General features: G+C 40.8%; 1 protein-coding gene across 2 annotated transcripts; it reads left to right on the top strand.

Moving 5' to 3' along the window:
- The first annotated feature begins 5,556 nt into the window (after positions 1–5,556).
- On the top strand, positions 5,557–24,794 carry LOC130728449 (leucine carboxyl methyltransferase 1 homolog). 2 transcript variants are annotated; one of them, XR_009015675.1, is made up of 13 exons: positions 5,557–5,728; positions 6,154–6,242; positions 6,348–6,490; positions 7,444–7,491; positions 12,052–12,133; positions 13,168–13,270; positions 14,404–14,524; positions 14,610–14,657; positions 15,739–15,822; positions 22,088–22,282; positions 23,492–23,543; positions 23,923–23,961; positions 24,342–24,390. XR_009015675.1 is itself a non-coding variant. In XM_057579928.1 (13 exons), the coding sequence occupies exons 1-13, from the start codon at positions 5,643–5,645 to the stop codon at positions 24,396–24,398; spliced, it is 1,017 nt and encodes a 338-aa protein (XP_057435911.1). In that variant the 5' UTR covers positions 5,558–5,642; the 3' UTR covers positions 24,399–24,794. The 2 variants fall into 2 exon arrangements, 1 of the variants encoding a protein (XP_057435911.1); XM_057579928.1 differs by having other exon boundaries at positions 5,558–5,728; positions 22,088–22,152; positions 24,342–24,794.
- The last annotated feature ends 1,522 nt before the right edge of the window (positions 24,795–26,316 follow it).

The following is a 26,316-nucleotide window of genomic DNA, read 5'->3' as shown; positions in this document are numbered from 1 at the left end:
CACTTCACATATTCTTTCATCTACTTACATTCAACACTGATCAAATCTCTTAAACTCTCAAACTCCACGCCCAACCTGAATTTAAACTCTTTTCACAGGTCTTTCTTCCTATACTTAGGAAACTTTGGCCTAAACCTCTCTTATAGACACTTCTATTATCACTTTGTAACTCCCTCAGTCATATAGTCATCGTTAATTTCATGCTTTTGAGGGAAAGAAGGTGGCACCTCATCTTTTGCCCTCACATCCCCAATCTATATATTTTCTCCTTCATTCCAGTTTACTTTAATGTATGAATAGTTAATATGTGCTTCCTGAAGGAAATCAATTCCGTGAGTATTATTGATAATGAAATACCCTATATATACAACTTACCTAGTTGACTAACAATAAATATTAAACCCTAATTACAGGCGTAATTACAAAGAGAATCAATAATATCCTATTCTATCACACCCCCGCAGTCAAAGCGGGAGGTTCACCGACGCTGAGACTGGAACGAAAATCATCAAAAAGAACCCGAGGTAGGCCCTTGGTAAAAATGTCCGCAATCTGATGACGGGAAGGAACATGAAGGACGCGAGCCTGGCCACGCGCGACCTTTTCCCGAACAAAGTGGATATCCATCTCAATATGTTTGGTACGCTGATGATGCACTGGATTCCCAGAGAGGTAGATGGCACTAACATTGTCACAGTGGACCAATGTTGCCTGAGAGAGAGGAAAATGAAGCTCCAGAAGTAAATTGCGGATCCAGCAGGACTCGGAGACAACATTAGCAACACCTCGATATTCAGCTTCAGCACTAGAGCGAGAGAGAGTGGGTTGCCGCTTGGAGGACCAAGATATGAGGTTGTCACCGAGGAAAACACAGTAACCAGAAGTGGAGCGTCTGGTGTCAGGACAGCCCCCCCAGTCAGCATCAGTGTAAGAAACAAGCTTTTCAACCGGGGAGGGATACAAATGTAGTCCATAAGTCAATGTGCCACGAACATAGCGGAGAACCCGCTTGAGGGCAAGCATGTGCTCGGTGTGGGGTGCATGCATATGTAAGCAAACCTGCTGAACAGCATAGGAAATGTCAGGACGAGTAAATGTGAGGTACTGTAGGGCACCAGCAAGACTCCGATATAGGGTGGCATCCTCACAAGGAGTCCCAGAGGAAGAACTGAGCTTCTGCTTGGTGTCAACCGGTGTAGCAGAAGGGTTGCATGAGGCCATGCCGGCGCGAGCAATAATCTCAGTAGCATAAGTGCTCTGACTGAGGAAAAGGCCACCTGCATGTCTAGTGACAGCGATGCCAAGAAAGTAACTCAGAGGACCAAGATCCTTCATAGCAAACTCGGATGCAAGAAGTGCCATAAAGGATTTGCGGAGATCATGCGATGATGCAACCAGGATGATGTCATCAACATAGAGAAGTATGTAGGCAATATCAGAACCCTGCCGGAAGATGAAAAGAGAATGATCGGAAGTGCTGTGCCGGAATCCAATAGAGGAAACATAATCAGCAAATCGCTGATACCAAGCACAAGGCGCCTGTTTCAGACCATAAAGGGACTTCTTCAGACGGCAGACATAGTCCGGGTGGTGATGGTCGCGGAAACCCAAAGGCTGATGCATGTAGACAGTCTCATGGAGATCACCATGCAGGAAAGCATTCTGGACATCCAACTGATGTATGGGCCAGGATCTGGAGAGAGCAATGCTGAGAACTGTCCGGATGGTAGCCGGTTTCACCACGGGGCTGAAGGTCTCGTCACAATCCACACCTGCAATCTGAGACCTGCCATCACCTACAAGACGAGCCTTATAACGCTCAAACAAACCATTAGACTGCTTTTTATGGCGAAAAATCCACATACAGCGAATAACATTAACATCATCACAAGGACGGGGAACCAACTCCCACGTATTATTTCTAATAAGTGCATTAAATTCAGACTGCATAGCGGACTTCCAATTGGGATCGGATAAGGCTTGTTTTGGGTTACGAGGCAAGGGTGAGATGGACGGGTCATCAATAGAGACCGAAAGGCTAAAAGGCTTTTTAGGTTTGGAGATGCCGTGCATGCTACGGGTAGTCATGGTCCGTATGGGTGGTGCAGGTGGGACCGGAGGCAAAGGCAAAGGCGAGGGAGAAGCAGGAGGGGAGACGGGAGCCGGTAAGGGAGGCGAAGAGTCAGTGGGACTCGACGGCGGGACCGGAGGGTCAGGTGGTCGGGATGATACGGTTTGCCAATGGTGGATCAAATAAGGAGGAAGGTCCTCGGTGAAGCACTCATAAGAAGGGGCAGGAGTCAAGGATGGGTCAGCAAAGGGGAATCGGGTTTCATCAAAAATGACATGCCGCGATATTATAATCTTTCTGTGTGACAAATCATAACATTTATAACCTCTGTGATTCATCGGATACCCCAGAAAAACACACGGAGTCGATCGTGGTTGCAGTTTGTTTATTGTAGCGGAAGGAAATAGAGGAAAACATAGACAACCAAAGACACGTAAGTGTGAGTAGGAAGGGTCGCGATGATACAACAGCTGAGTAGGAGAATCATTCTGAAGAGTCTTGCGGGGCAAAATGTTCAGAAGGTACGTTGCCATTTGAAGGGCATGATGCCAAAATGAAGGAGGAACGGACGAATGAGCGAGGAGGGTGCGGATCATGTTGTTAATGGTGCGAATCTTCCGTTCTGCTTTGCCGTTTTGAGAAGAAGTGTGAGGGCAAGAGAAGCGAAAAATAAGGCCATTAGCATCACAATACCGATGAAAGGATTCATTGTCATATTCACGTCCATTATCACATTGAAGACATTTAATATTTGCTGAAAATTGTGTTTTAATAAGTGTAGCAAGAGTAGTAAACATTTCATAAACCTGAGATTTCTTGCTAATCGGAAACGTCCATAAAAAATCAGTGTGATCATCCAAAAACAAAACGTAATAACGATGACCAGCAGTACTTAAAACAGGAGACGTCCATAAATCACTATGCAAAATATCAAATGGTCGCAAAGTAATAGTTTCAGATGAACGAAAAGGCAACCGGACATGTTTGCCTAAAACACAAGAATCACAAACAGAACTAGAACGCGAAGGTTCACAAAAAATAAGTTTAGTATTCCTAAGATGGTTTAAAGCTGAGGAAGCTGGATGACCAAGTCGATTGTGCCAGACACTAGAAGCAAGACCAGCAAAGGGAGAGGAACGAGTGACTGGGTAGAGGTCGCCGAGGCTGTTACATCTCAGGAGAGGCATCCCCGTCTTGAGATGCCGCAGTATGGGACGAGGCGCCGGTGTCCATGTACCACGTGGTGTCTGGAGGAGTCAAGGACATGGTGTGCATGGCAGCAGCGATATTAGTGGGTGCTGGAGAAGCAGTGGCGGTGTAGGCCTGAGGACGCGGACCTAAAACGCCGGGTTGCGGCGGAGCACCCATGGGACGCGACCACTGAGATGTGGGGTAAGGACAAGGAGGCATGCCCCAAGGGGAAGGAGCCCAACCAGGGGGAGGAGCCCAACTCCAGGGATTCCAGGATGCCTGCGGTGGTGGGCGCCAGGGTGGAGGAGATGCAGCAGAGGAACCAGAGGAGCCAGATGATCCAGGATAACGGGAGCCACCTTTCTTCTTAGGTTTACCAGAACCACCCTGATAATGGCGAGTGTGCCCTGACCCATAACGATGGTTGGAGTGGCCCTGATCGCTGCGGTAGGTGGGGCGTGCGGAGAGGAGTCAACGGAGGCCTGTGGACGGGAAGCAGAGGTGTGCAAAGCAGTCTGAGAGGCCGGACCTGACATCCTGGCGAGACCAGATTCCTCGAGAATCAACATGGAGCGGACCTTGAGGAAAGGAGGCAAAGGCTCGCTTTGACGGATCAGGGTGGCAACACCACGAAAAGGCTCAGTGAGACCAGAGACCAACTGAAGAACAAGACGATGGTCACTGACTGGAGCCCCAACATTCCTCAACTGATCAGAGATATGTTTCAGACGCTGACAATAGGCCGAAACACTAGGAAAATCCTCCATGCGAGTGGAGATGAAATCCTGATCGAGAGCGACAGCACGAGAGTTTTGATTGTCCTCAAACATAGAAGCTATACGGTTCCAAGTAGCCATAGCAGTAGAACCTTTCTCCATAACAGTGGCGAGAAGGTCAAAGGAGATGGTGGAATAAATCCACTGTTTGACAGTAGAGTCAAGAGTGGCCCACCGGGCATAGGAAGTATCGGTGCGCGCAGGAGGCTCCATGCCAACTTGAGGAAGGATGTGGTGGAGCACCTGAGTAGCGTGAGCATGAGTTTCAAACAATTCAGCCCACAAAGCATAATGATCCTTGTCGAGCTCGAGTTTGAAAGGGATGTTGTTTTTGATGTTGGTGACAGCAAGGGCCGGATGAAAGTCGGGCTTAGCCGGCGGGACGGTCGGAGTGACCATAGTAGTAGCGGTGTCAGTGGTGGGGGCGCCGTTGGTAGAGTCTGAATCTGCCATTGAAAGAAGAAAACAAACAAGTAAAGGAAAGAAAATAAAATGAATTTCGTGTCCTTTTTTTTTTTTTTTGGTTAGGACCAGATGCTGGTTGAACCGTGTGGGTGAACCGGGTGGTCTGGCTGAACCGGGGATGGGGACCCAAGCAAGAAAACCCACGTGCTGGAGTGGGTCACGAGAAGCCAAACGGATCCGTTTGGCGGGTCAACGCGGATCCGTGGCTGGGAGGCGGATCTGCGCTTCCTTGGCAGCACGGCTGGAGCGGCGGCGGCGCGAGGAGGTGGCGCGGCCAAGGGGGAGGACCGGCGGCGCGAGATGGCAGGAGGGAGCGCGGCTGGGCTCGCGGTGGAGAGGACGAACGCGGCCGGGTCTTGGACAGAAACAGATCAGGGACGCGCAGAGAGGAGGCACGCGACGGTGTGGCGTGCGACGGCAGGACGGAGGGCGCCGGTGTGGATTCTGGCGGCGGCGGGCGGCGCAAAGGAAGGAGGTGTGGCCGGCGGCGAGCACAGAAACCAAACAGAGGGGCGGAAGGGAGAAAAAATGTAATAAGAATTAAAAGGAAAATTAGGTTAGAGAAGGGATCTGAACCTGCTCAATGATACCATGAAGGAAATCAATTCCGTGAGTATTATTGATAATGAAATACCCTATATATACAACTTACCTAGTTGACTAACAATAAATATTAAACCCTAATTACAGGCGTAATTACAAAGAGAATCAATAATATCCTATTCTATCACTTCCTCTTGTTGATTAACATTATGAACACCCAGAACACTCTCCACCTTCACCACTAGGGTGGCAAAACGGCCCGTCTGGTCAACTCGCCAACTCAGGTAAATGGGACGAGACAAGTTTCTAGACCGATTATGACAAACATCGACACATCATTCAATGACTAACTTTATTTGTGATTCAAGATTAATTTCATGTAGTAAAATTAGATTAGATGAGAGACTCCAATCTTGAAAGTTGGGGACTGAAAACGAATTACCTGATAAAAACACATTTAACCAATTTTTAAAAATTTATATTACACGTGTATCCCACGAGTCAATTTTGCATCTTTTTTCCAGCGTTGTTATTCTTCTTCGATAAGCAAAACCTAAAACAGGGGATCGCGCTTTTGCCGTAGATAGAACAGAACAATGGCGGACGAAGTGGCTGATTCTCGCGGCAGCAGTAACACTGCGGCGGTGCAAGCCACCAACGACGACGCTTCCGCCAGCAAATTGTAATCGCTCATCGCATTCTCTTTTACCAATCATTTTTGTCTAAAATTGCATTTTTCGCTGCATTTTGATTCATGCAACTTGTTCTATGTAAAACTTGATTCTTTTTGTATAATGGATTGTGATAAAACGTTGCAAATTGGGTAGCAGTTCATGTAATATTGATTCCACTAATGTTGATATTATTCTTATAGTATACCATGTTTGAATCAGCTTATTTTTTCTTAGAATCAATTATGGCACTTAGGAGCTTCTCTCAGGAATTGATTTTGGCTTTAGAATCAATTGTAATGGAATTTTTAAACATGCTATTACTCGGTTTTCGATCGTGGTGTTTCATCTTTTATTCAGTTATTGTCATAGTTTAAATGAATTATAGATTTTATTAGTATTTGATGAATATTTACTCTCCATGAAATTGTTGTAGGTCATGTGTAAAAAAGGGATACATGAAAGATGATTACATTCATTTGTTTGTGAGAAGGCCTGTGAGGAGGTCTCCAATTATTAATCGCGGTAGGATTTTAGCTTCTTTAAGGATTTTACTTGTTTAATTAAGTACCTATCCTTCGACTTAGTTGTTTATTAGTGCTTTTCTTTTTGTTATTTGTGACTATGAAGGATACTTTGCTCGTTGGGCCGCTATTCGAAAACTTCTCTATCAGTTTCTTGATGCTGAGGAAAAGACAGGTGGAGATGCTCCAACAAAGAAGCAGATATTATCACTTGGAGCTGGCTTTGACACAACATATTTTCAATTGCAGGTGCTTGGGTTTCCTTGTGAGTTGTAAACTCGAACTGTGATAATTGTAGTTAAAAAGATCACCTGCTTCTGCATTTAAAACTGAGTTTGCTATCATTATGGAGCTATGTGGGTTAAGTGAAGGTTTGGATTGAATTAATATTTATCCAAAGCTTTTGCATTTAAGTATTGGTGCAGTTTTATTATTATGTGTTTTAAAAGGACATTAGGACACTTTTGATTTCATTATTGTTGGTTTTCTTGTGCTAACTTCCTACTTGTTTGTAATCTTAATCTTTAATAGAGTGCCATACTCTGCTACACTTAGACGTAGGTGTTGGGACTTGGGAGCATGAATGATTTTGAAACTTAAAGTTCTCATGCCGCATATGTCTTGAAGCTCAAAATATTTTATTTTTATTTCTTTTTTTGAGAGGTGGAATGTAGTTTCTTCTCAAAACTGTGTGGGTTAGTTCTATAAGTATGTTTACAGGGAGTAAAAAGGACAATGGATGAGATGTGCCAATGTGAATGTATCAACTAATGTTAAATTACTAATTTCCTGTTAATAAATTTCATGGTTTTTGGATTTGTTTTTCATATAATTTGAATTAGCGATTGGTGAAATATTCTAATAAAGATGTAAACATTATGCATGCCCTGTGAATTCTCTGTGACTGGCACTTTTGCTTTCATTTCGGTTTCTGTTCTTTTTCTCTGTTTTTCACATCTTTGTGTTGATGGGTCAAAATATCATGGATATGGCTGCTGTTGTGCCCTTTTAGAAACGATGCACGTATTGTAGAACATTCTCGCCACCAAGTTTTTGGCGTATAAGTATAACCGTATATTTTAAAATTTTAATTATGATGTAGTAATGTGTGCAAAATATGCATTTTTTGCTTAACTTTACTATACTATGATGTGTGCCAATTTTTCAGTTATAACATGAATGTTAAATATCTTTCTTGGCAGGATGAGGGAAAAGCACCATATTTATATGTGGAAGTGGATTTTAAGGAGGTACAGACTTAATACCTTTCAAAGTTTTTAGTTGCCAATGTTAGAGAAAACAGAAAGAGAGAAAAAGAAATGCATCTGAAAACTTCTATTATGAATTGGTTAAACTGATACAGAGAAGATGAATCCTTATATAGGATTGTAGAAGCTTGTTCAGCAAGTTAAGCTAACAACCTAACTGCTATAACTACTCCTAACTGAATTGACAGCTGGCATAACAGAATTGACAGCTAACATAACAGAATAACAGAAAAGACTAGTGTGTCCAGCTGACATTCCAGCTGGCACAAACACAAGTACACATAGGCGATATTTTCATATCCCTAACCTTCCTATTCACTCTAATACACCCCCTCAAACTGAAGTAGGTGACAACATAAGATGTTTGTCAACTACATTCAGTTTGTCTCTCATAAGTAGAAATCTGGTTGGAGATAGGGCCTTTGTGAAGATGTCAGCTCTTTGATGTTCTGAGGGCACATGCTGAACAACTAGGCTCTTGGCTTGCACTTTTTCCCTGACAAAAAATAGATCCATTTCCATGTGCTTTGTCCTTGTGTGTAAAATTGGATTATGAGTTAACAAAACAGTACTCATATTATCACATAAGACAGTAGGAACAGTAAAAGCAATCTTCAACTCTGTGAGAAGTGATTCCACCCATAGTAATTCTGCTGTTGTGTTAGCAAGGCTTCTATACTCAGCCTCTGTGCTAGACCTGGCCACTAGTGTTTGCTTCTTTGCAGTCCAAGAAATAAGATTTGGCCCCAAAAAGACACAAGACCCAGATGTAGACCTTCTATCATCTGGATCTGATCCCCAGTCAGCATCACAAAAAGCCAACAAAGGAAGAGGCTGTGTCATTGAACAAGGCTGCAAGAGCACTCCATGAGTGATAGTACCTTTGAGATACCTCAAAATTCGCTTTACTGCCTTCCAATGCTCCTCATGAGGATCAGACAAAAATTGACAGACCTTGTTCACTGCATAAGATATTTCAGGTCTAGTTATTGTTGCATATTGAAGAGCCCCAACTACACTTCTATATTCAGTGGGATCATGCAAGCTAGTCCCTCCATGCTTGGTAAGCTTTGCCCCAAACTGCATAGGTGTAGAGATAGGTGCAGCATCTGCCATATTCACCTTTGTTAGAAGATCATTGATGTATTTTGTTTGATTGAGAAGAAGACTGCCATTGGCCAGGTGTGTGACTTGAACACCCAAAAAATAATCAAGCTGTCCTAGTTGCTTTAGAGCAAAAATAGAATGAAGCTTGGCAGTGAGCTGCTGAATAAGGACCATAGAATCACCAGTAAGAATTATATCATCAACATATATCAACATATAGATGCAGCCAAGAGGAGAGTTGTAGGTGAAAAGTGAGGGATCACATTTACTAGCTTTGAACCCAAACTGAAGCAACACTTCTTTAAGCCGATGAAACCAAGCCCTTGGGGCTTGTTTGAGGCCATAGAGAGCCTTGTGCAACTTGCACACCAATGTCTTGTCCTTATGCTCAAACCCAGGAGGTTGAGTCATATACACTTCCTCCTCCAAGACACCATTTAGAAAAGCATTATTAACATCTATTTGCTGTAATGGCCATCCTCTGGAAATAGCAAGGGACAAGATGAGTCGCACTGTGATTGGTTTGACTACTGGAGAAAAGGTCTCAGAGTAGTCAAAGCCTTGAACTTGACTATAGCCCTTAGCCACCAATCTGGCTTTGTATTTGTTGATGGAGCCATCAGGATTCTCCTTGACTCTATAAATCCACTTGCATCCCACTGCTTTTCGGTTGGAAGGGAGAGGGACAAGAGACCAAGTACCATTGCTCATAACCAATTCAGTAGAGATTGGAGCTGGAGAGGGCTGAGGCATGCTCCTAGATATGATAGGAACAGTAGAAAGAGGAAAATACTCTGCTGAAGAGGTTGGTGGTGAAAAAGGTTCAGAAGGAAAGAGAGTAGTATAGGGGAATCTATGTTCATGAAACAGAACATCCTTGGAAACATATATTCTACCAGATTGATCAAGACATTTGTAACCCTTATGACTGGAAGAATAACCCAAGAACACACACTCTTTTGAGTGCAAAGACAATTTGTTGGAATTATAAGGCCTGAGAAATGGAAAACAAGCTGAACCAAATATTTTGAGGCTTTTAAAATCAGGATGATTACCATACAATTTGAAGTAAGGACTAGCACCTTGTAGAGTAGTAGTAGACATACGATTTATGAGATAAGTGGCTGTGAGGAAAGCATGATCCCAAAAATGCAAGGGCATAGAAGCATGAGATAACAAAGCTAAACCTGTTTCTACTATGTGCCTATGTTTCCTTTCAACACTCCCATTTTGATGATGAGTATGGGGACAAGTGACCCTGTGGACAACTCCTAGGGCCTGAAAATGACCAGTTAAAGGTTTAAATTCCCCTCCCCCATCTGTTTGGACACTCTTAAGCTTGTGGCCAAATTGCAATTCAATCATGGTGTGAAAATTGACAAAGGTAGTGTAGGTATCAGATTTCTTCTTTAAGGGAAAAATCCATGTATATCTTGTGAATGCATCAACACATGTTAGAAAATAGAAGAAACCACAAGAGGACTCCATAGAAGATGGTCCCCACAAATCAGCAAACACCAATTCAAAGGGTTTTGTGTAAACTGTGGTTGAAGAAGAAGAAGGCAAGCGATGTATTTTGCTCAAACAACAAGCTTTACAAAAAGAAAACACACTTTTATTGCTTGAAACTGGAACATTACACAAAGACAAAGTTTGCTTGAGAACATCATGATGGGGATGACCCATTCTATTATGCCACAACTCATAAATGGAAATATTACTACTACTATTACAAGGTGCAGAACTTGAAACACTAGAATTCACTAATGAAGAAGGCAAATCAATAGCAGAAGATGCTTTGTTTCCTACAGGCTGAGAAGCTAAGCCAGCCTGTGCCAGTGGCTGAGAATGCAAAGAAGACTGAAACAAAGAAGCTTTAACAGGAGAGTGAGACACAGCTTGTGAGGGTGGTCCATCAAAGTAATAAAGACCATCATCACCAACACTTCCAGTGAGAAGAAGTTCAGAGGTGTCCTGATGACGAACAGCACAAAAATTGGCATGAAAAGTGAAGTAAACATTATTATCTTTAGCAAAACGACTAACACTAACTAGATTCTTTGTAATAGAAGGAACAAGGAGCAACTTATTAAGAATTAAAATAGCTTTAGGATTAAAAAGAGAGGGAAGAGTGGCTGAACCTATGGACTGAATTGGTAATCCTTGACCATTGCCCACCAGAAGTTGATCTTGTGTTGCTAGAGGCACATTATCCACAAAAATGCCAGGATTGTTTGTCACATGATGTGTGGCCCCAGAGTCAGGACACCAATTCACTTGAGGTGCAGCAGTGAATTGTGTAGAAGATGCAGGAGCAGTAGTCAACATGGCCTGAGGAGCAACACCAGTGGGAGCTTAGGATTGTAGAAGCTTGTTCAGCAAGTTAAGCTAACAACCTAACTGCTATAACTACTCCTAACTGAATTGACAGCTGGCATAACAGAATTGACAGCTAACATAACAGAATAACAGAAAAGACTAGTGTGTCCAGCTGACATTCCAGCTGGCACAAACACAAGTACACATAGGCGATATTTTCATATCCCTAACCTTCCTATTCACTCTAATAGCCAATGCAGCCTGTCTAGTTGTTTATGGGTTCTGAGTTGGATTCGCTGATGTTTGTCAAGAATGTCATCGTTAATACTTAATAGTATCTTGGTGGACTAAACATTTATCTAATTGTAAGATGAAGAGAGAAAAAGCTGTATATAGTCTTTAAATCGTAAGCTTTTTACTGCTTTATCAGTATAGAAAGTTAAACTACTGGTGTATTTCTCATGAACCAACTATCATAGAAGCTTAGTTTATTGGCTGGAGACACACTAATGGTTTTATATTATATTTCTAAAACCCCCTTGCGCAAGAGCTATTTGGGATTAAGGCGTGCATAAAATACAAGCCTATTTACCTTGTGCTAAAATATAACCTTTTTATTAGAAGAATGGGGACCTCAAAGATTAAACTCTGGACCACTTGGTCATAGAGGCTCTGAAACCATCTTGAGGATTTGAGCCATGCTTAGCTATACGAAAAAGTTAGTTTAGGGGTAAGGATTTCTCAACCCTTTTTAACAGCTTATTTGGTCATATCACTAGTCAATGTGAGACCTTAACACCCCCTCTCCCCCCCCCCCCCCCCCCCGCCCTCCTTTCTGAACATCTGAGTGTGGAGCATGCTTGATATTTATAGAGACGCCCTAATGAATATCTAGGGTCAGATTGACTTCGTGAATTTCTCCTGGATCAACTTCAGGCCAGGTTGATTCTTGACATTTAAACTTCTACATGTGTCCCATCATGGGTGGCCTAATAACTAAACAAACCTAGGATAGATTCTGATACCATATCATTAACCGATTATCTTGAAATATAAAACTGCTGGGGTGAAGACACATGGTTTTATATTGTATTTCTAACTATGTATGTTTTCTAGGTAACTAGTAAAAAGGCAGCGCTTATTGAGACTAACAGTCAGCTGAGGAATAAACTTGGTGAAACAGCAGCCATATCAAGAGGTAAGGAATGCTGAATACAATGCATTGGGTAGAAGGCACATTCTCCTATGGTTTTCATCCTCATGTAATGTTGATATCCTTTTATGTTGTGGTAGCACATGGTGCCAGAGTGCTTACTTCAATTAAGAATTTAAAAATTCACACCCTAGACATTTAGTCCCTCTCGTTTTGCAACCCCTTCTAGCCAATTGTACAAACAAATAGAATTGAAGGAAAATGCATTATTATACCACAACATAAAAGGACCCCAAGTAAAATTCCTGGGTTCTTGTGGCTTTATTGATTTTTCCTCCAGCAATATATGGACCCCAAGATAAAAAACATGCACTTCTAGTAATTTACCCTAAACGATTATTGTCATGAACTATCCCAAAAGTTTAAGCTGTTGGGTGAAGACACATGAATGATTTTATATTATACTTCTAACACGCCCCCTCACGCAAGATCCCATTGGACTTGAAGTGTGAACAAAATGCACATGCTCACTTACCATGTGCTGAAATTCAACTTTTTATTAGAATAAAAGGGGCAACAAGGATTGATCTCTAGACCACCTAGTCATAGAGGCTCTGATACCATGTCATCGAGACATCGACCAACTATGCCAAAAGTTTAATCAACATGAATGGTTTTATTAACTTCTAACTAATAAGTATCAATAACATCAATCAAAGAGCCACTGATTTCTGCACGCAACCATCAAACATGAAAAGCCAATACCCCTAAAAAAGAATAGAAGTAGAGGGAAAGAGGTGTAGTAATATTAGTCATGGACTGCAATGCTCCCTGCAACTCTGTTGTCACTTGATTTGCCATTCACACCGTTTTCTCAAAGTTAGAGCACTAGTACTGTAGCATCATCAGAATTTCTAAGCTCAAAACCTCAATTTCCCCAATCTCGAACTTGATGTTAATGCTATGCCTCAATCAATGATTGTTGCACTGTGATTTTCGGCAACACCAATACTGAAAATTAGCATGTGTTAATTGTGATTCCTGCTGATTCAAACTGATTATGTCTCATTCTCTGCCAGAGAAAGGAGAAGTGCTCAGTGCTCACTATAAACTAGTCCCTGCAGATTTGCGTGATGTACAACAATTAAATGATATTATAACACTTGCTGATATGGATCCAAAGTATGTATTCCGAGTAAGCTCTGTCTTTCTCTCTTTATTTTTGTGTACAATTGTGACATTCTGTTACAATTCCAATATAATTGATAATTTTTTTGAAGATTTCAGCCCCTTCTAAGAAAAGATATAAAAGTAAAAAACCTCTTAGAATCTGTAAGTTTTAAATCAAAAAGGGTTTCGAAGACAACACTGATATTTTATCCTTTGCTTATTCCATACTTTCTTTCTCTTCTCTAATGACTTGTGTCTTATGAAGTTTTATAATAGACAATGCTTCTGATTTTGATAATTGGCCAGCAGTGTTGCATTTCTTTATACAGCTTACGATTATACAACTTCAGAACATTTTGAAATGGACTAAATAGCCATTTTGATCCTTAAAGATATGAGGTCGGTCGCTTTAGTCTCTAAACGAAAGAAATCACTATTTTCGCCCAAAGATATAATGACGTTAAATTTAATTCTTGGAAGATGAATTTTAAACTACAAATTAGTTTCTGAAAAAAATGATTAAATTGATTGCCTTTTAACCTTCTAGGAATGAAAACGGTAATTTTCATTTTTCTGGAACAAAGTGGCCGACCCCAATCGTTAAAGAACAAAATAATTACTATTTACTCTTTAGAAATGTCATTACTGATAGATATAATTAATTTTTTTATAGTAGCTGTCAGCATCTCCTAGGAAAGTGTTAAATATTAATAAAAGAGCTCAGAGTATCTAAATGTTTTAAAATTGAAAATGACTCAGATGATGGATGAAGCTTCTGAATTTTATAATTGGTAACTTGGTAAGCAATGTATTGTTCCTTTATACAACTTACAATTATATATTTTAAAAAACAGAAAATGGCAGGAATAGACACAGTTTGGGCTTAACAAGTCTTATTTGCCATATTCTTGTTATGGCTTCATGTTCGAACTTGCTATATAAACATTTTATTGAATTCTGTGATTTTACATTTGCTAAAGACACTAATGCTGGAGGATTTAATGCTAATTTCTTGTTGGTTAGTTTGTGTGTACTGTGTACGAATTGTGAATGTGTATTTTGGTTGACTTTTAGTTAATGCTCAATTACCCATGTATTTCAGAATCAATGAATGATAAATTGATTCATTCTGATGTTGTCATCAGTCTGCCAACTTTTATAATTGCAGAATGTGTTCTGATCTACTTGGATCCAGATTCAAGTCGTACAATTGTTGGGTGGGCTTCCCAAACATTTTCAACAGCAATATTTTTTCTTTATGAACAGGTTATAACCTTCATAGTTTCTTATTCTACTACTTGTTTTTTAATAGAGAGGATCCCTTTTGCATGATACGGTACTTTCTTAACAGATCCACCCAGATGATGCTTTTGGGCAGCAGATGATAAGGAATTTGGAGGTATGGATGCCAATTTTTGTTCTGTACCATGATTTTCAGATGACAATTTAATAATTTCATATTACCATTGTGAATGTCTGATCTCCAACCATAATTGTGCTTTGCATTTTTATTATATTTGTCTGATTGCTATACCTTTCTTTTCGTTTGTTATACTGCATTTGTGCTCACATTAGGCGTAGCAAGCTGGAGATCCAATGAGCTGAATTTTACCAACAGTGTTACGGGTTTGAGCCCTACGAAAGAGTATTTGTGGGAAGGGGTGGCCTTAGCAACCCAAGGGAGGATTAGCCTCTCTTAAAGCAGGGTAATCAATTGCTCACGCTAACGTCAGAGCAACACGGTCACAGCCTCATGCCACTACATCTTTCATTTTGCATTGTGGTTGTCAAGCTCACTATTTTCAGAGTTTTCCAACCCAAATCTTTTTGGGTATAGTGGTAAAAAGTAAAAACCCATCATTGCCCTATTTTCAGAGTTTTCCAACCCAATTTTTTTTGGGTAATTTCATGGTTTCTCTTATTGTTTCATCAGAAGCATTATAGGGTTCTGTGACTTCTGTTTCAATGAAATAGCACCCAATTTAGTTGCTGGCCATGACCTCTGCTTGCCAGCATTCAGGTCTTTGGTGTCTATTATTGCTTCACAAATTTGTCCCCAATGTGTGCCTTCTCGTGGAACCTTCTTTTACAATCTAGTGACTTAGTTTTTCAATATAACCAGAAGAAAACCCCAATGAAAATTTCGTACATTACTGTATTAGCAGCAGACTGTAAAATGAGATGTGCCTGTGTCAATTTGTTTTTGTTTATTGCTTTGAGTTTGACTTAATCATTTTTTCTCAGAGCTATCCTATTATGAACTATCTGCATGCATTGTTTGTGGAATAGAGCTGCTTTCTGGTTTCTGAGTGGAAAATATGGACATATATAACTTTATTTGAAGCACAAACAGAAGATATCTATCTCTTGTACTTAAAAGTTGTGTCTAAAGATATTCTTCGATTGATAGATTCATAGATAATATAGTCATTGGTGTGTATAAAACCATAATATGATTTGTCCTTCCTGTTTTGTTTCAGTCTCGAGGTTGTGCTCTGTTGGCTATTTATGCTACACCTACTTTACTTGCAAAGGAAAAATTATTTCTGGACCAGGGATGGAAGGTATATCATGTAAAATTTACTAGAAAAGAAGTGTTGAGTTTTTTATTTTTTGTATTTATGGTGTATCTGATATATGTTCAATTTCCTTTTGTGTAAAACCAAGTGATGATAACTTAAAGGAGTCATTTAAGTACGAATAGGCTGTGAGGCTGTCAAAATAGTGGACTAAACTATATACGACTGGCAATTTACAACTATTCTCTTGAAGATAGGCTGGAAAATTCTTGTTTAGACTTTAGAGACATTATTGATTATCAATATCATTTTGATAGGCCTCCAAGTCAGAATTGGGCTGATACTAATGATCATAGGCCCAAAGTGTGGCAGGTGTATGCCAGGAAGAATAAGAAAGGAAGCATCTAGAGAGAATAGTGAGCTGGCAGTATTAGAGTGAGTCATAGGTTTGTTAGTTACGGGAATCAGGGGAGAGGTTGTGCATATAAGGAAAGTTGTGGTTAGCATGTGGGGGTACCTGAGAGTATTGTTATTGTGAGAGTGAATAGAGAATTATGCTTTCTCTATAGGAGCCTAGCTCTGGAGTAGTAGCGTGCTACTGCAATCATCCTTTCTCTTTTATATAATCAAACAATTCCCTTTCTATCCTTCATTGCACATCTACTGTTACATTGGTTTGCATCAAATTGGTCCGACCTGCCGGATCTTTTCGAAGCGGTACCAGTGTAGACAAGACGATTTCAGCGACGACGCATGCCACCTAGGAAGATGGAGGCGAAAGTTGCTGCTCTCGAAAGCGAGGTCGCCAACCTGCGTACCACCTTGGTCACAATGCAAGAGCGAGCTGAGAATCATCAAGCACAACTGCTTGAGATGTTGGCTACGAACTTTTCCAAACAATCACCGGAGAGAGACGAAGCTGGAAGCGTACCTCAACACGTTTCTGTAACCAAATCTGGACATGATGAAGGAGAGCCTTCAAGGGTCTCTGGTTGGACCAAGCTTGATGGTGCGTTGCTGGATGAATTCCGAAAATCAGCGAAGAAGGTAGAGCTTCCCTTGTTCAACGGGGAGGACCCAGCAGGGTGGATTGCAAGAGCTGAAGTGTATTTTCACATCATGGGAACAAGCCCTGAGGTCAAAGTGAATTTGGCCCACTTGTGTATGGAGGGATCAACGATCCACTATTTTAACTCTTTGCTGCATTTGGATCCTGGGTTGACCTGGGAAAAGCTCACCAATGAGTTGCTGGAACGCTATGGTTCTGCAAGCAGAGGTGATGTCTTTGAGCAGCTCTCAGATCTCCAACAAAAGGGGACAATAGATGATTACGTGTTGGAGTTTGAACGTCTGCTATCGCAAACACCCAACCTTCCCGATGAACAATACTTCGGGTACTTCATCCATGGCCTCCGGGAGGACATCCGAGCAAGAGTGCGGAGTATGCGTACCCTGGTTTCTCTTCCACGATCTCGTTTGATTCCGCTGGCGAGAGCGGTGGAGACGGAGCTCCACGGCCCTGGACACTCGCATCATGGGTCGAAAGGGGGAGGATCTCGTTCAAGTTTCGGGTCGGGTTCTTTTACCCGAGCGGCCCAACACTCATCACCTGGATCTGGCCCACCGGGTCAGAAGCCCAACCAGGGCTGGGTTATGGTCAAGGGGAAGGAAGAAAAAGGGGATCGGCGAGAAGACGGTGCTCAACCTCGCACTCCGCCACGCGATCGAGGCGTACGCCATCTCCCTTACCAGGAGCTTCTGGACCGTCGCCAGAAGGGACTGTGCTTCAAATGCGGTGGCAAGTACCACCCTCTCCATCAATGTCCCGATAGGCAACTCCGAATAATGTTGATCGATGAGTCAGAGGAGGGGGGTGATGAACCAGCACAGGAGGCAGCAGCGGAGGATGCGGAAGTAGACGGAGCGTGCAGCATCATGAGTCTAGGGGCTGAACCGAGTCGCACCCAAACCATGAAGCTACAGGGAGCAGTTTACGGGGTACCCATGTTGATTTTGGTCGACAGCGGTGCCACGCACAATTTCATCTCCCGGCGAGTAGTGGAAGCCATGGGGTGGGTTGTTCAAACAACCCCAGTGATGCGAATTCGATTGGGCGATGGTTTCCAAGCCATGGCTAGAGGAAAATGTGATCAGGTAGAGGTGGGTATCGGTGATTACAAGACTAAGGTTGATGCTATGTTGTTCGACCTCGATGGTATCGACTTGGTGTTGGGGATAGCTTGGTTAGCTACTCTGGGAGAGATGAAGGTCCATTGGGGCAAACAAACCATGAAATTTCAGCAAGAGGGGAAATGGGTTTGTCTCAAAGGTCAGGATTATGCTCAGCAGGAGAGTGAAGCTTTACAGAGTTTTTTTGACAATAGCAAGCGTGGATTGGGGGAGTGTTTTCAGACCACTTCTCTGCTTTCCCAGGAACCTGCAGCAGTCAAGAGCAAGGGTTCTCTTTTAACCAGAACCCAAGAACAGCAATTAGCTTCTTTACTGACAGATTTTGAGGAGGTGTTTGCTTCACCAACCGGGTTACCACCAAAGCGTCAGAAAGAGCATCAGATAACACTGGCAGCTGGGCAGGGACCTGTGAATGTCAGGCCCTATCGGTACTCTCACCACCACAAGGATGAGATAGAAAAGCAAGTCAGGGAAATGTTGGAGTCAGGGATCATCAGGCACAACCAAAGTTCATTCTCGAGCCCAGTAATCCTAGTGAAAAAGAAGGACGGGACATGGAGAATGTGTGTGGATTATCGCGAGTTGAACAAAGCTACTGTACCTGACAAGTATCCAATCCCGGTCATTGAAGAGCTGCTTGACGAATTGCATGGAGCGTGCTATTTCTCGAAGCTGGACCTAAAATCTGGCTACCACCAAGTATTAGTGAAAGAAGAAGATGTCCATAAAACGGCTTTCCGCACTCATGAAGGCCACTATGAATACCTGGTCATGCCTTTTGGCTTAATGAATGCTCCTTCCACCTTCCAAGCATTGATGAACGAAGTATTCCGCAGTTTACTCCGCAAGGGGGTGTTAGTCTTTTTCGATGACATTTTGGTATATAGTGAAGATTGGGCTACACATCTTTGTCTTTTAAGCACTGTACTTACCAAATTGCGAGAGCAACAGCTTGTGGCAAACCATAAGAAGTGTTCATTTGCCCAGAAATCTGTAGAATACTTGGGGCATGTTGTCTCAAGTGATGGGGTAGCCATGGATCCGGCGAAAATTCAGAGTATCATGAGTTGGCCAACGCCAAAGAATGTGAAGGGAGTGAGGGGATTCTTGGGAATCACTGGGTACTACCGTAAGTTCGTCAAAAACTACGGAAAAATTGCTCGCCCGCTCACTGAGTTAACAAAGAAAGATAGCTTCAAATGGAACAAGGAGGCCCAAGAAGCTTTTGAGACCCTGAAAGTGTGCATGACCACAGCTCCGGTTTTGATCTTGCCTGATTTCTCCCAACCTTTCACCATTGAGTGTGACGCCTCGGGCAGGGGAATTGGAGCAATCCTTCTGCAAAACCACAGGCCAGTAGCATACTACAGTAAAGCTCTAAGTGAGCGGAATTTGACGAAATCAGCCTATGAGAAAGAACTAATGGCGATCGTCTTGGCTGTGCAACATTGGAGACCCTACTTACTTGGGAGGCATTTCACTGTTAGTACTGACCAAAGGAGTCTTCGCCAGTTACTTCATCAAAGAATAACAACTGTGGACCAACAAAATTGGGCGGCGAAACTCTTAGGCTATCGCTTTGATATAGTGTACAAGCCTGGGATCACCAACAAGGGTGCTGATGCGTTGTCCAGGATCCATGAGGATGGAGATTACCAGGTTCTGACCTCTTATCCTAATTGGACAGAAGGTACAGTTCTGGTTCAAGAGTCTCACCAGGACCCAAAGCTTGCTAAAATTATCACTGACTTGCAACATGATGCGGCAAGCAGACCTGGTTTTTCCTATGTGCAAGGAGTGCTCTATTATCAGAATCGTATGGTGATTTCTTCAACTTCGCAATTGATTCCCAAGTTACTGTTGGAGTTCCATGCAACACCTCAGGGAGGTCACTCTGGTTTTTACAGAACCTATCGCAGAATGGCAGCCAACTTATATTGGATAGGAATGAAAAATACCATTCAAGAATTTGTGCGTGGGTGTGACATCTGCCAGCGTCAGAAATACTTGGCCACTTCTCCCGGAGGTTTGCTTCAGCCTTTGCCCATCCCCGACAGGGTGTGGGATGATGTGTCCATGGATTTCATTAACGGCTTGCCAAAGGTTAAAGGTATCGACACTGTCTTTGTAGTTGTGGATAGGCTCTCGAAGTATGCGCATTTCATTCCCCTCAAGCATCCTTACACAGCACGTATGGTAGCAGAAGTGTTTGCCAAGGAAATAGTTAGGCTCCATGGTATCCCGCGATCCATAGTCAGTGATCGTGATCCAATTTTCGTGAGCAACTTCTGGAAGGAACTTTTCAAGCTCCAAGGAACTCATTTGGCTATGAGTACGGCTTACCATCCAGAAACGGATGGCCAAACGGAGGTAATCAATCGCTGCCTAGAGACCTATCTGCGATGTTTCATAGCTGATCAGCCTCGTTCTTGGCTCTCATGGCTGCCCTGGGCAGAATATTGGTACAATACCACATACCATGCTTCCACCGGTGTCACTCCTTTTGCTACAGTTTATGGACGCGCACCACCCACTATCCTGCGATTCACATCTGGTGAAACAAAAGTGGAAGCCGTTGCACAAGAATTGTTGGATCGCGATGAGGCTCTTCGCCAACTCAAGCATCATTTGGTTCGTGCCCAGGGAAGGATGAAATTCCAAGCTGACAAGAAGCGGCAAGATAAGCAAATCGCTATTGGAGAATGGGTTTTTGTCAAGTTGCGCCCTCATCGCCAACAATCCGTAGTTCAGCGGATCAATCCTAAACTCGCTGCCCGGTATTTCGGTCCTTTTGAAGTTCTGGAGCGTGTGGGAGCAGTAGCTTATAGACTTAACTTGCCGGCTACCTCGCGCATTCACCCTGTCTTTCACATTTCCCTTTTGAAGAAGGCTGTTGGAAATTATCCTATTGAGCAAGAGCTGCCACAGGAAATAGATGGGGAGTTCGTAGCTACAGTGGAACCTGAGAAAGTGTTAGCCACCCGTTCCATATTACAACTTGATGAAACAGTCAAGCAATTTCTTATCCAGTGGCAAGGGAAGCCCGCGGAAGAAGCAACTTGGGAGGATAAACAAACGCTTTTGAACCAGTTTCCCGCTTTCAACCTTGAGGACAAGGTTGCCCTTCAAGGAGGTGGGATTGATAGGCCTCCAAGTCAGAATTGGGCTGATACTAATGATCATAGGCCCAAAGTGTGGCAGGTGTATGCCAGGAAGAATAAGAAAGGAAGCATCTAGAGAGAATAGTGAGCTGGCAGTATTAGAGTGAGTCATAGGTTTGTTAGTTACGGGAATCAGGGGAGAGGTTGTGCATATAAGGAAAGTTGTGGTTAGCATGTGGGGGTATCTGAGAGTATTGTTATTGTGAGAGTGAATAGAGAATTATGCTTTCTCTATAGGAGCCTAGCTCTGGAGTAGTAGAGTGCTACTGCAATCATCCTTTCTCTTTTATATAATCAAACAATTCCCTTTCTATCCTTCATTGCACATCTACTGTTACATTGGTTTGCATCACATTTTGTCGTTTTAGTTAATAGTAATCTTAATTAATTATCATCAGCATCTTAGTTGAGCACAGGTATGGCTGAAACTTCTCTTTCAGTGACATCTTATGCACCAGGAGGACATCTACTCGTGTTATATGTAATTTTTAGTTGAGAAATGAAGTAGCAGTCCTATTCAGCAGAAGCCTTGAATGTCTTTCATATATCGTTTTGCCTCTATTAAAGAATGTCTTTCCTTAATTCAATATTTTTCCTTTCAAGGGAGATTTGTGACATGATTGGGGACGCGGATATTAAGCTTAAGTGTAGACAGCTGGGCTTGGTGGAGGTTCAATCCAATCATCAAGTAGTTGCCAGAGGGACTCATGCCACTTGCACTAAGGCTATTAGGCTCCATTTCTATTTTCTAGAGTGATGGATTACATAATTTGACAGTCAGATTTAGATGCATTTATAGGGTTTTTACCTGTTTTATAGCATTTCCCTTTTTCTCATGTGCAAATCTTACTATTGATGTTAATGCTCCATTTTTATGAATCATCATGTTACCTTAATGTGTGTATATTCTGTCACTAACATACTAATACTCTTATGCTGTTTGTTTTTGTGGGTATCAGAAGTCTGTTGCATGGGACATGCTGAGAGTTTATAATGATTTTATTGATGCTCAAGAAAGACGCAGGTATTTCGCTGAACCACACCTGGTGGAAGCTTGTTTGTTAAAGTTACAATTCCTTACATGTTTGCTGATGTTTTAATGCGGACATGCTGAGAGTTTATAATGATTTTATTGATGCTCAAGAAAGACGCAGGTATTTCGCTGAACCACACCTGGTGGAAGCTTGTTTGTTAAAGTTACAATTCCTTACATGTTTGCTGATGTTTTAATGCTAAAGGAATTATATTACTGATAGTTGGTACAGTTTACTTATTCTCTTAAAATTGGATGATATTAGTTTTTTGCAACAGCATTAGCCTTAGGGACTGCATAAGGGCCACACATTAGTCAAAACAACAGCAAAACAAAGATAGCCTCTGATTATATAATGCAATTGTAAACATACATAACTTATTTATACTAATTATAGACTTCTAATTTAATCAAATCAAACAAGGGAAGAAATCAAGAAATATAATAAAATATGGAAACCACTCCCAAGAGGAGGTCATCTAAGAACTAAGATATTCTTAAGATACAATTGGTGATGTCATGAGACCTTTTTTAGATATTCTAACCTAATAACATTTTAGTATTTTCTTGTTTTGGTTATTGTTTTGCTGCTCCACATCTGTTTGTTACTTTTCTGCTATGACTGTCAGTAAACCAATCGGTCAATAAATTGGTGTCTATATCAATTTGATGTCTGGTCCAGTTTCTTAAACATTATTACACTCTTCAGTATATGTTTAGTAGGAATGGGGAGGTGAAAACTAGTAGTGTATTTAAACAAATATCTTTTCTTCTTTGACAAATCTCCCTCTGATTTTTTAAGTTTGACCTATATTAAGTACACTATAAACTATGAAAAATAATCATTTAACAAATAAAAACAAAACAAAATATTAGAGAATTATGTATCATCTTGAAAGACTCCAGCTATATGTGTATGTCCAGAAACATTATTTTGAATTGTTTCAACATGGTGTATAAACATAATGGAATAGTTGAAGTAACCAAATTTCTTTAGGTGGAGAGAGTGGTGGTCCCCCATACCTCTGCCTGATAGCATTTGTAATAGTTACTTTTTCTTGGTGCTTCTATTCTTGGTTTCTCTTTCAGTGAAGCCTTTGCCTGGTTTTTATTCCCATCAAGATTTTAAACCCGTACAAAGTATTATGTTCTACCAATATCTTATGAATGTCAAAAGATGGAACTATTTGATTTATATCTTCATATGGAAGGCAATTCGTTCCCTGCTTCTCCACCCCCTTTTTGTTCCTTTTTATCTACTTTATGGCTTGTAGCCTGTTTCTTTTGTAAATCATATAAAATAGCTAATTGTTGATACTTTGCCGTTTAGGATCGAGCGGCTGGAACTGTTCGATGAATTTGAAGAGTGGTACATGATGCAGGTGAGTCCAATTTTTTAGTCTTCTTGTTAATTGCTATAAAAAGTGTCTGAATTATGTTCTATACATTATGCTGGGGCTTTCAAGGGTGGGCCTGGACCAAAGTTGATACTCTCTTACTCATTTTAAGTGGTGATGTGAGACTGAGTTGCATTTGTTCTTGTTTCTTCTATCTGAGAATCAATGATAACAAATGAAAAGCAAAAAAGGAAACTTATGATGTTACCATTAGCCCGGTTTAATGCAACCAATTGGTGTCATTACCAGTATTAATGCAAGCGATTGGTGATATGACTTACAATTAACAACATGTTTTGTCATTAATAATGTAGAGTTCCTTCATTGTTTATACTGATAATCTTTCTCTGCTATTGGATTTCAGGAGCACTACTGTGTAGCTTATGCAATCAATGATGCCATGGTATAATTCTGATCGCCCTTGTTCTGTCATATGTAGCTAATTGGTAAAAGTATTTTCTTCATTTACCTAGGGAATAATAGATATAGCAAATTGTTTAAATCAATCCACAAACAAATTGCCATATATGGGGCCTGTAACTGTTAATACATGTTTTTTTAAGATATGAACATAGAACACATGTTTTTTTATTTTATTTTGTTGGGGTGTGGGGGTTAGGACTTAGGATGCTGTTTCTATGGATGACTATAGCCTGAAAATTTATGATGTTGATGGGTGGGAGTATATTTATTGCATTTCTTCTTTTTCCTAATGTGTTATGGAAGTTTTGGGGGGACAACAGTGGATAAGCATTTACTCTCTGGTATTCTTCCATAATGCAGGGTCTTTTTGGGAATTTCGGTTTTGTTAATGACAAGAATGTGCTTCCTTCACCATGAGGCACAAGACGTTAGTCCTATATCATATATTCATTATATTTCTCTTCCCAGTTGCCATATATGGGGCCTGTAACTGTTAATACAGGAAGTACTCATGGTGTCAAGTGCCAACTCACTCTGCTGGGGATGTTGTCTGATAAAAAGGTTCTCTTAGAAACTTGTTAGATATTGTATCAGGATTCAGCCAAAGGGATGATTAGTTTTGTTGTGTTTGGACTCCATATATTGTTTGTTTTACACAAAGCATTAGATACTTTCCTTTTTGTGCTAGCTGTTTGGCAAAGAAAACATGGGGCTCCCACACAGCACTAACTGATAACTGAGATAAGTAATTGTGGGGATATGCCCATGTGGAAGATATAAGAAAATAGTATGCATTGTTTGTGCTTTTCAACACTGACAACGTTTTTCTATGCTTTACCATTCTTTTGCATTCCCCTTTTTGTTTTTTCTTTCTCTGCGTGAGCAAACAGTGTCATACTGTGATAAGGAAAATCATACGTGGACATCCGCATATTGCAGACACTTTTCAGACACTCCGAATGAGAAAAGAATAAGAAAGTTAGAATGTTATGTGATGAGAATAGAGAGATAGAGGAAAAATGTGGTGTTTGTGTGGTGTGGAATAGTTTGGATGTCTTAGCATTATTAAAGTTGTGTTAGTAGTCTTTTTTTTGTATTCATTATTGGTGAGGCTGATCAATGGTACTGTACTTTGTCTGAGGAAAGTTACCTCGTTTGATGGGTTGGTCAAAACGTGGCTTAAAAGAGTAGTAAATTTTTTGACAGTTCAGAGGTTCAGTGTACGTAGATGAAGCAGATAACAATAGGGAGATTTGGCTTTTAACTATTTCTTAGCAATAGAAGGCGACATAGTAAGTTGCAAGAGAAAGGAACAAGTGAAAACCGTTATATAGCAACAAAGGTAATTCCAGTGTAGTAATATACTGTTCAACTGTGCTGTTCAATCTGATCACTCAATCTCTGTTTCCTAGATACCTATTTGGCTAGGACATGTGCACCCAAAAATCTGTGTACTATATTGCTGTAGCTACACCCTAGCTACTCTTATATATTTATTTGTCATTTACTTAGTTTTTCTTAAGATTTTTAAAGAAGAAAGAAAAGTACTATTAGAAAAGTACTAAATTGGTTGTGAATCACGTTCTTTGAATGCTGGAACTAGAGAGTGGGAGGTTTAGAAAGAATGGTAGAGGTATAATTGTTGATTCATAAATTGATAAATACATTATAAATTGATAACTTTATAATTTATTTAGATAAGATGTATATATATGTTATTATCATTTAGAAGTAGTTGGTTTTATGCAGTATTTTTTGTTCTATACTGTATCTTTTACTTTAGAGGATAAACTTTACAAAGGTTTTATTTTAATTTTTAAATCAATGTACTATACCACAAATACAAATTGTAAATCACTAAATCTTGAAGTCGATTGAACCTAACAGTCTACATTTCATTTTTTTTTATAGGTAAATGTTAATTGTTAGTAATGTTAGTAAATTATTCTTTTCTCAGGATTTGAATTCTAGACCTTTCACCCTTTATCCCACCCAACCCTTATGTCCCATAATAGTCTACATAAACTAGATTTGCATCTGAATGTCTTAATACAATTAGACTAATTAAGCAAAACCAATAATTTATTAGAATTTAGATGTCCAGTTTTTTTTTTGCACAAAATACAAATTAAAAAGCAAATACTGCAAGCTGATATTGAGTTTTGATTTCTTCACAATCCTATTTCTCTTTATACTCATTTTATCTTCTCATCTTTTTATTTTTTCTATCACATCATCTATCATATTTCAAATTCTCTCTTATTTCTTTAGGGTGAAAAATGAGTCTCAACAAAAACTTATTCCTGATCTTTAGCTTAAAATCCCACTCTTCATT

This window comes from Lotus japonicus, chromosome 1 (genome assembly GCF_012489685.1).
Source record: "Lotus japonicus ecotype B-129 chromosome 1, LjGifu_v1.2".
NCBI classification, from domain to species: Eukaryota; Viridiplantae; Streptophyta; class Magnoliopsida; order Fabales; family Fabaceae; genus Lotus; species Lotus japonicus.
Note: the sequence above shows the minus strand (reverse complement) of the source record. Positions and strands in the feature narration are given on the sequence as shown.